The following is an 11,450-nucleotide window of genomic DNA, read 5'->3' as shown; positions in this document are numbered from 1 at the left end:
TTTTTTTTTTTTTTTTTTTTTAAAGAATACAAACCTATTTTAATTATTACAAATTATTAACGCATATCCTTTTATTTACATATTATAAAATAATCAAACTGAAAATAACCTTTTAAATACAACTAACAATAAAAAAAATTGTTAAAGTTACTTAATGAGTATTAATTAGGTATCATGTACTTACAATGAACCATTAATATTAATCTTAATTTCTATACAAATACATTTTTAACATTTAAATTGCATAAATTACTATTACTCAATATACTGTAAACAAACATGAATTAATTCTATTATTATTATACAGTATTATTATTATTGATATTATATTTATTTATTTAGTATTTTTGTTACCATTGCTGTTATTGTTAGCTAAAACTACAACTATTAAAATTAGTCTAAATAAAATAAATGTAAAAAATAAATAAATACTCTTAAACTAAAATTAGAAATGCTTTTAAATTTGACTTAAAGGGATAGTTCACCCAAAAATGAAAATTCTGTCATTAATTACCCTCATGTCGTTCTAACATTCTAAACGTAGCAAGGAGATCGGTAAAATAATCCATGTGACATCAGTGGTTCAACCGTAATTTTACGAAGCTACGAAAATACTTTTTGTGTCCAAAGAAAACAAAAATAATGACTTTATTCAACAATTCATATCCTCCGTGTCACCCTGGACAACGTAGAAAACGTATCTGCGTGAAGCAGCTGACACAGAATAGCATACGCTGTTTACGTTCAGTGGATACTCTCCGAAATGGCCCCAGGGTGACGCGGAGGAGACGAATGGTTGAATAAAGTCGTTATTTTTGTTTTCTTTGCATACAAAAAGTATTCTCGTAGCTTCGTAAAATTACGGTTGAACCACTGATGTCACATGGACTATTTTACAGATCTCCTTGCTACGTTTCTGGGTCTTGATCGTGGTAGTTACCTTGCTGTCTATGGGAGGGTCAGAAAGCTCTCAGAATTCATAAAAAATATCTTAATTTGTGTTCCGAAAATGAACGAAGGTCTTACGGGTTTAGAACAACATGAGGGTGAGTAATTAATGACAGAATTTTCATTTTTGGGTGAACTAACCCTTTAAACTAAAACCAAAATAAAAATAACTTACCTCTATAGAAATATAAAAAAAAATAATGACAAAAACAAGTAACAATATTACTTGTTTATTATTACTAGAAAATAAAACAACACTGTTTATTGCTAATTTATTATATTATTTTATGGATGTATTATTATTTCTATTTATTTAGCACAATAATACATTCCTTGGCATTAACCTAGATTAATAAATGCCATAAACAAATACTGTTTGATAAACATAGTATGACATTCACTAATATGAACGCTACTATTCATTAATATTAATGTTAACATATGGAACCTTATTGTAAAGTGTCACAGTTGTATAATAAACCTTATAAGAAAGAATAGCCAAACACTTCTTAATTCTTATGTTTGATTCGCAAAATAATACATAAAGACTAGAGATGCATTTAGTCAACAACAACAACAACATTTTAAACATATCTGTGTCATTTCTGTGCCACTAGCAACGCTAAACAACAGACCTGCAATCTGTTCGTTTGAGCAGTCTGTTTGGGTCAGACATAACATCACTGGCTCAAGACTGTCGTTTAAGAAATCTGTTCATTCACTGTCTAATGAAAGTGTGTGTTCTTACGGTGTGAGGTGCACTGGCCCGGCTGAGTGAGCGGCGTCACCTCCTTCTCCCACAGATGCACAGGTCTATCTTTCTGCCTCCGTCTCCTCCTGTCCTCCAGCAGCTGCAAATACTCGGCCCAGTTCCTGCAGTGCCGCACCTCTCGGTCACTGTTCATATCCCTGTGATAGCGATCCCTGTCTCTCTGACGCTCCCTTTCCCGCCGCGACAGCTTCTCCTGCTTCACGTTGAGTCTGCTGAGCCACGGGGACAAATCGCAGCCGCCCACCTCCAGCGCTCCGGGCAGCAGGCTGGGGTCTGGAGACGCCAGAGAGACGGAGCGGCTCCGGCAAGAGCCCAGGTCCGGGAAAGAGATGCTGCTGAAGTCCCAGCGAGGAGCTGCTCTTTGGGCTTGAGCAGGAGACGGCTGGACATCCCCCTCCATCCACCACGTCCTGTCAGAGGCATCGGCGGACTGCATGGGCTCCTCCAGAGGCGGCTCTGTCTTGACTAGCTCCTCACTTTGGTCTTCAGTTGTCGTCTTCTCCTCTGGTGGTGTGTTTTGTTTGTCACTGAGGCCACATGGCAATCAAGACAGAGATGAGAAGATTGAGTCAGTTTAAGCAGGATTTAGCAGCCACCCAGGCAAAATTTCAGGCCACCAAAACTAATTTATTAATATTTCAAGCTGTTTTGTCCCTGCTTATATGACTTTATCATCCTCTTGTATCACCCGACCTGTTTGCACCATTAGACTGATTTCTGAAGGATCATGTGACACTGAAGACTGGAGTAATGATGCTGAAAATTCAGCTTTGCATCACAAGAATAAATTACATTTTAAAAATATTAGAACTGAAAACAGTTATTTTAAATTGTAATAATATTTTACAATATTACTATTTTGGCTGTATTTTGGATCAAATAAATGCAGGCTTGGTGAGCAGAAGAGACCTCTCAATACAAAGGCTTCAAATGTGCCTCACTCAATCATATTTTGATTGTAATTCAGCTGTTGCACTGATTCCAAACTCATCGTTCGTTTAGCATAATCTTTTTGATTTGCATTCAATCAAGTTCCAAATAAAAACAAGAAATTAATCAAATGAGATCAAAGTATCTTAATTAAAAAATTAATATTTAGTAACACTTTATTTTAAGGTGTCCTTGTTACACATTTTACATGTACAGTACTTGCAATTATATTAACAATTAATTATGCATAATTACATGCAAGTAACCCTAAGCCAAACCCTAAAACTAACACTAACCATATAGTAAGTACATGTAGTTAATTGATATTACTCAGTACTTAAATGTATAATTACACTGTAGCAAGGATACCTTAAAATAAAGTGTAACCAAATATTATTTTTAATTATTTTAATTATATTTTAACTATATTTTTAATTCTTTTTAACAATATTTAATTATCATGCTATTTATAAGATTTGAATAAGATTTAGCTTCTTATTGGTCAATACAGCATTTCAGTTAAAATGTTATCGTCATCTTGCATCATCTGACCTGTTTCCACCATGCAGTGCAGACTAATTTGTATAGTACTGTTTTGTATAGGGATTTGAATACACCCATTTGAATTATGGGAAGCCAAACATCTCAAGTGACTAGCTGCTGAGATAATAAAGCTCATTATATCTAAAACGTTTCTTTTTAAGATATTTAAAAAAGGGAGTTTTGCCCTTTTTAATGCAGAAAAGTATTAAGATTTAAAATTATATTTGTAAAATATTTGAATGAGCTCATTTAAACACTTCGATTGGGCTAAAAAAAGAATTATTATAAAAAAATGTATTAAAAAGATATTGATAATAGACATGATTATGCTTTCATTCTAATTTAATGCATCTCTTAGAATATCTGAAGTCAAATGAGGCTGGATTTATTTTCTACAATCAGAGAACAGATTTTACAAAGGAGGAAGACACAGCTTGTTCCATAAATCATGGAAGTGAAGCTTTTACAGTAAGCCTTGTAGATTCTACTAGTGCTGGGCGCTAGTGACCAAAATGACCAAAAATTTATATCACGGTATTTTTCAAAATTATACCTACGTAATTGGACAGTTGACTCAAAAAGCCATTTCATGGACAGTCGTGGGCTATTCCTTCGTTATCTCTACATCAATTAAGCAGGTAAAAGGCCTTGAGTTGATTCTAAGTGTGCCGTTTGCATTTGGAAGCTGTTGCTGTGAACCCACATCATGCAGTTTAATTCTGTTGTGGTGGCATACAGAGCCGAAATTATGGAAACTGTGTCAGTGTCCAAATATATATGGAGCTAACTGTACAAATGACCATTTTATCAAGTAATAATCAAGTAAACGTGCTTCAGTAAATGTTCATCTTAAGAAAGGGGAACAGAGTCGCGTGACAGACACAGTGATGAAGCTGGTATGTGTTTGCAGTACATAAGCCACGGTTAAGACAGCTGACTCTACTGTGATGTGGCCCTGTCTCTCTCTCTCTCTCTCTCTCTCTCTCACATACACACGTGCACGCGCGTGCGCACACACACGATGCACAAAACTCCGCATTTGAACAGTCAATAGCAAATACTTAAACTAGTAACAAAACATACTTACAGTCGCTGATTCAGAAGTGCCAGATTGTCATAGCAAAGTCAGAATTACCTCCTCTCCTAGGTTCATGAAACGGTCGTCCATAAAATGCATTGCTGTTCTGTTGTAAGTAATCTTAAAGATTCCTAAATGCATCTACTTCCGGAAGGCCAAATAAAGTGCTTTTGCTTTCGCCTAGAAACACACAGCGTCTCCCTGACATGCTGCTTCAACACTAACTGCGGTTACTGAAACCACGCCTTCTTTCTTTGCGTGCACATTTGGGCCACATTATGCTAATATTTCCACATAGTGAGGTAGATATGTGGGGGCGTGTTAGAACGAGCCATTTTAGGGGGGCGTGGCAGAGTCTTAACTTTGATAAAGAATATCTCTTTGGTTTTGAGACTTTAGTCTTTGCAACTTCAGGGATCTTATCTATGCACAATCAGCTTGTAAAACTCCAAAGAGAAAGGAAAACTTGAAATCGCATCATATGACCCCTTTAAAATACTACTAACTGCACAAATATACAGTTACGATGGTACGTAAAAATAAGAGTATGAAAGTGTCCACTCACACATTCCATAAGGTAAAGAGCCTCTTCAGGAAGCAGGTACTGCTTGCCTCTCTCTGAAAAACCCATCGTCTGCCAAAACTTCCCCTGCAAAACATGGCATAATTACTGAGAGTGGCCTAGCTATGAACAAATGGAGATTTCATTTGGTGTCTGTCATGGACTCACTGCTGGTGACTGCAGCTCCACTAGTCTTTCGTCAGGGATCCAGACAGCTTTCACTAGATTCCCTCTGTGCAGACGGATAAGACACACAAACACAGCACCACATTTCTTTCTGTCTTCTTAGCTTTCGTGTGTTGTGTAGTAAGTGAGTGTTGTGTGTTTTTATGAAACCACTCACAGTCTCTCGACTCTCTCCTCGGCCAGGAGCGTCCAGTGCTCGTCCAGACTCTGCTGCAGATGGGCCGTCTGCTGCTCCGACCCACTGGGCAGGAAGTCTTTCTGACCCCTCACCGGTATCTTATGGCTCCGGGACCTCGCCTCAAACAGCTCTGATGGACTGCATGCAAAGCCAAGACAAATACATAGAAACGTGATATAAAAAAAACATATGTGTAACAGGACACAGTTGACATGTTAACCATGCAAAGCCAAGACAAATACATAGAAACGTGATATAAAAAAAACATGTGTAACAGGACACAGTTGACATGTTAATATGGTCTCATACTGACAAAATAAAGATGATAAAACAGAGGTAGCGACAGATCTTTTCTTCCATATTGTGACATACATCAGAGTGAAACACATTAACAATAAAAAAAAAAATGTTGATTAGATGCTAAAATGTGGCCGTTGAACTCAAAACTGGAGGAAGATGAACATGAGATGGCAGGGACAGAGTTTAAGATGCAGTTATAGCATTTTGATTTAACATTATGAGGAGAATTATTTTATTATTTTTTATTGTTATTTTTTTTTTTAATAAAATATATAACGCAAGTGAATAAATTAGTGAATTTTTATTTTAATCCAACTTTTTTTGTTATATGAACTTCTATAAACTTATGCATGTATAATTTTATTGCTTTACTTTTGTCATAAACCCATACATTAAATGTCACAATATATAAAAAATACATTTATACAAATATTATTATGTTTAAAATAGAGCCTGACCGATATATCGTTTTGCCGATATTATCGGCCAATATGAGCCTGTCGCCGATATATTGGTATCGGTATTTTTTTTACTCCCTAATATCGGTATCGGTCCCGAAAAACCCATATCGGTCGGGCTCTAGTTTAAAACCATGAACATACTTGAAACGTTACAATTCTGATTGTGTGAAAATCATTAGTATCAATTATTTACACAAATCATGAATGTCTCGGTTTATCATTTTCACTCGAACATGCTTGCGATGTAAAGTAAAAACAAGGTTACTTTAGAATACTTTAGAGCTGAACATTTCTATTGTGTCATTTGCAATCAAGCTGTAATTGTTGAATTATGCAACTAGTGTGAAATTATTATGTCTGTATTTAAGATATATACAATTATAGCTACTAAATTAGTCGGAGTAAGCCTAAAGCATGTGAAATTTTATAGCAAAATGTTCACACTGTCATTTTCACCACAGAATGATATAAAAGCAATAAGCCCCGTGAAGCCGTGGTTTACAGTGAATTTATACCAGCTAAGGGGCGTTGTTCGGTACGACGCGAAGCTGGAGTGCCTAAAACCCCCCTTAGCTGTTATAAATTAACTGTAAACCAAGGCTTCACGGGGCTTATTGCTTTTATAAAACGGTTATTCCATATACATAGTAAGGGTTCACAGAATAAAACAGAGCAAATAAAGTGTAATGATATAAATAAAAACAGTATTCTTCCACCAAACAATGTAGTTCCTCAGAAACAGTTGTGGTTGCAACAAAGTGGTTGCCGAGCAACACACAGAAGTAAACAAAGGTGTATGTTTGTAGTGCAACTACAAACAAATCCGAATCAAGGACCGGAAATATCCGTTTTATAATAAAGAATAATCCGAGCTGTGGTGAGAATGACAACTATTCACCGTGTTTCAAAAAAGGACAAACTTCTACTGTCTACTATTGGAAATTTTTGGTAGACAACCTTTGCTGTGTTTGTTTTAAAGGAGCCCTCGCCAGCCATAAATATCACCTGTACTGTGTAACATGCTCGGATGGAAACAAATGTGAGTTGATCCTCACGTATTCAGATGGTCATTAAAAAACTGCAGCAGATACATTTCTTGTGTCACGTGGTCTAACTTTTGCTTGCTTGTTTGCTGGCTAGCGCATGTTTCCTGTTTCCAGCATGACACAGGGCTGTTACTTCTGTTTGTGTTACTGCGAGAACAAATCAATAAACTAACGGCACAAGCGCTTTATTACAATGAATAAATGATGACGGTTACCTGAGCAGCTCCTCATAAACATTGTGTTTGTGAGCACTTGTGCATGTGTCTCTGTCTGCCATGTTTACTTCTGTCTGTCTCTGTCGTTTCAGGGTCCTAGTGCGCAAAGAGTCTAGACACGATACATGCGATTGAGCGCCTTTACCAGTAGATGGCAGCACAGCACATAGTACACATACGAGTCGTGCAGGGTTTACGTATTTTTGTAGGCCAAAACAAAGATGCATTTAACACTTCCGGTTACATTTTCCTGATATCAATGTTTTGTGTGTGTGTGTACCTGGTATTTATCACGTTATGGGGACCAAATGTCCCCACAAGGATAGTAATACTAGTAAATTTTGACCTTGTGGGGACATTTTTGAGGTCCCCATGAGGAAACAAGCTTATAAATCATACAGAATTAGTTTTTTTGAGAAAGTAAAAATGCACAAAGTTTCCTGTAAGGGGTAGGTTTAGGGGTAGGGTTGGTGTAGGGCAATAGCACATACAGTTTGTACAGTATAAAAACCATTACGCCTATGGAATGTCCCCATAAAACATGGAAACACAACATGTGTGTGTGTGTGTGTGTGTTTAATTAAATGCCTGAAATACGGTCTGTGTTTAACACAAGCTTAATATATTGCCACATTTTATTATACAACATAAAATACATCAGTAATATCTCCTTGTGATTTTTAAAGCTTTTACTTGTCTTGAAAAAGAGTCTGTTGGGGACCTTTAATGTCATGGCAAACAGGAAACCCCATCTAACTCAATGTCTTTACAATCCCACTCTTGCAAAATATTCTAAATATTCTATTATTTTTTAATAAAGACTGAAAGAGCTGTTGGATGTGTACTGATGGTGACATTGAAGTCATGTGACCCTGTTGTGGTTTGTTTATGGCCTAAGCCTAAGCTTATGGCCTAAACTGCTTTTACGTGTCAGAAAAAAAAGTGTTAATTTATGAAGATTATCATAATGAACGCAACTGGTAAGAATTATAAACTTTTGTTGGTCACAGAGCTTATTTTCTGCAATAATCCAAAATCCTGTTGGGGTTTTGTCAAGGGAACCAGTGTGATGCCTTCCAGGTTGGCCTACAGAAGTACATCATCCTTGCAAAAACTCACAAAAGAAGATATTTTGAGAAATGTTCCAGTTTATTTATTTTATTTTTTGTCCATACATTGTAAGTCATTGTTTGATTTCCCAGTGTTCTTCAAAGTATCCTCTTTTGTGTTCCACTTAGAGTGAGTACCAATGACAGAATTTTCATTTTTTAAAATGTATTTTAGTTTTAATTATACTCCATACAATTAGCTAACCTTTAGAGTGCAAGCTTTTGACTCCCTTGCAAAAACTCACAAAAGAAGATATTTTGAGAAATGTTCCAGTTTATTTATTTTATTTTTTGTCCATACATTGTAAGTCATTGTTTGATTTCCCAGTGTTCTTCAAAGTATCGTCTTTTGTGTTCCACTTAGAGTGAGTACCAATGACAGAATTTTCATTTTTGAAAATGTATTTTAGTTTTAATTATACTAAATACAATTAGCTAACCTTTAGAGTGCAAGCTTTTGACTCACTTAAGTAGGACTTAAAAACATCTTCATATGTGACTTCTGAGTTTCCTAAAAATATGAACAATATTAAAGTGTACTACCATACCAGCATTTGTGGTATACTAAAATATACTTTAAAGCTATTTCTACTGATTTCCATGAATATTATTTATCTCCACGATACCACTGTCAGGCAGACCACAACTTGTGCACGACTTTCAAAAAGTCATATGAGAGATTTGTGAGAGGAACAGGAAGCTTTTTGGTTAACAAATGTGGTCATGATGAACTTCTGAGCGGTAAAAGTTCACTATTTTTGGTCCACAACAAAAAATAACAGCATGGGGGCGAACAGATTTTTAGGTGAACTATTTAATCCTTTAACTGACTGATTTTTGTTGGTCTTTTCATAGTGAAGCACACTGGCTGCTGCCCCAGAGGCCGTTCTGCTGAAGTGTTGTCAGGGGTATCAGGTGAAAGGTGTGAATGGTGACGTGTGTTTGGCCGTATCGCACATCCAGCTCTCTTTTGTTTGACCTGAATGGCCACAAAGCTGAGCCACCTGACCCCAGCGATGAGACAGACACCTCACAGACCCAAACACTGCCACTACGGCCGCACTTGCAGCTCCTCCACCCCCTTCCTGCAAGTCAACAATAAAGCATGTTTCCAGTAAGCCAGATAGCTTCCCAAGTCCTGGCCATTACCATAGAAACAAACGCCTTAAGCTGACAGTGGTGTCTCTCTTGACCAATGAGGCCACCCATGCAGAGAAATGCATGGCACAGCATGACATGTTCTGTACGTATATATAAACTCCACGAGCTTCTGATGCATCACATCCTGTTCTTGTATTTATAGATACTCTTATGGGTCATTCCTGCTATTCCTGCGTCTCTATACCTCACCATGTATTGTATCTTCTTTTTTCCTCGTGCATAGTTAGGCATACTTTTAAATAGTGCAGTTTGTAACTTTTGTACGTTTTACTTTGAAGTACATTTTCAATTATTATGTTTTAATAGTCTTTTAGAAGTGCACTTATTTTGATGTGTCGACTAAAGCACATATTTAGAAACAGTCATGAAAGTGTCTTTCTTTAAGTACACCCAAGTCATATATTATCTGCAATAGTTTTGTATTTTAATAAACTTTTAAGATTCGAAGTACACTACAAGTGCACAAACTTCAAACTAGGTTTCAAATGGTTTAAAACGTCTAAATAAGTCTTTGTTAAGCAATTCTGCATTGATAGCATTTTGTTTAGTATCCATATGCAAATGTAATATTATTATGTAATATTTGTACATTTGATGTTAAATTTCCTGATATGAAATATATTGTCAAATTAAGTAAAAACATACATGAAACCTATTCAATATTGGAAAATTTTCATATATTAACCAGTGTTGGGGGTAACACATTAGTTACACAATCAGATTACTTTTTTTAAGTAACTAGTAACACATTATTTTTACATTTATTTAAAAAATAATGCAAAAGTAACACAATGCATTACTTTCCATAAAATGTAATGCAATTAGTTACTTTTTTATGGAGTACTGCAATATTATAAAAGTATAATTACTTTTAAAAGTAACATCCCCAACACTGATATTAACATATAGCCCATAAATATGTATGTTTATGCGTGTGTAATACATTTTTGGACATACATGTACATCCATCCTAAAACCCGGTCATACATAAATCAAATATACATTGTTGACATTTGCTACATATATCATATTTAAAAAATCATCATATATATATATATTAACATACAGTATGAACATATAATTTATTAAAGGTTTTTATATGTATTAAAAACTTATATCTTTATCTACCTGGAGAGTGTACCTATGGTAAAAAAATATATCGCCCTATAGGTAACAAATATTGCAATATGTATATATAGGTCATGATATAGATCAATATATGTCATATATTACATATCTATATGAATACATTTGTTGAACTGAAAAATCTCCATTAGCATACAGTAGCACACTAGAGGCTCTGGAAACTTCTTTTTGAGGGGTGTTAGAGTTGGACTACAGGTTAAATGTGGTGTAAAACATGAGTGGTGGTATCAATGAAAGTGCAGCAGTGTAAACAAAGCAGATTAACAGATTAGTGCTGGAGGAAGCAAAACTTCCCAATGCGTCTGTGACGCTATGAAGGTAAATGATTTGTCCTCAGCGTGGCTTTGTTTGCTAATAGTTTCAATGGTGTCAGCTTCTGTACTGCAGACCTGTTTGCACAGGAGCCCTTAAAGGGATTGACAGATATTTGATTTTCAGAATTTAGTGGTTTCCTTTGAAGCTTTTAAACTTTATTGTTCAAAACTATGGATAAACCTCACTGAAATAAGCAAGACGTCTATATTATTAATTATAAATGTATATAGATTTAATCCCATCAAATGGGATGTCAGCAGTACTCGAACCACCAACTGTTATTTTAAAACAAATGTAGATTCTACAGCGTATAATACTTTAGCTTCATTCATCAGACCAAAAGATAAACTGCAGTGCTTTACAACTATAGATGTACAATATGTATACATATTGTATACATGTATACATAACTATAGTATATACAAATATACAAATGACTTGCTTCTTGCATCAGACCAAGGCTGCATCTCATTGCTAGTTTTACTTGATCTTAGTGCTGC

General features: G+C 35.6%; 1 protein-coding gene across 1 annotated transcript in view; it reads right to left on the bottom strand.

Annotated features, from left to right (window-relative positions):
• The window catches only part of tsen54 (TSEN54 tRNA splicing endonuclease subunit), a 9,679-nt gene extending 2,359 nt beyond the window's left edge, over positions 1–7,320 (bottom strand). The window contains exons 1-5 of the mRNA XM_016457122.1: positions 7,220–7,320; positions 5,177–5,335; positions 5,002–5,065; positions 4,833–4,920; positions 1,697–2,257 (exon numbers count right to left, since the gene is read on the bottom strand). Coding sequence (XP_016312608.1) covers positions 1,697–2,257; positions 4,833–4,920; positions 5,002–5,065; positions 5,177–5,335; positions 7,220–7,281 — 934 coding nt within the window. The 5' untranslated portion in view covers positions 7,282–7,320. The remainder of the gene's footprint in view (positions 1–1,696; positions 2,258–4,832; positions 4,921–5,001; positions 5,066–5,176; positions 5,336–7,219) is intronic.
• Between the last annotated feature and the right edge of the window lie 4,130 nt (positions 7,321–11,450).

Source organism: Sinocyclocheilus anshuiensis, unplaced genomic scaffold, assembly GCF_001515605.1.
Source record: "Sinocyclocheilus anshuiensis isolate Anshui unplaced genomic scaffold, SAMN03320099.WGS_v1.1 scaffold229, whole genome shotgun sequence".
In the NCBI taxonomy this organism is placed as follows: Eukaryota; Metazoa; Chordata; class Actinopteri; order Cypriniformes; family Cyprinidae; genus Sinocyclocheilus; species Sinocyclocheilus anshuiensis.
Note: the sequence above shows the minus strand (reverse complement) of the source record. Positions and strands in the feature narration are given on the sequence as shown.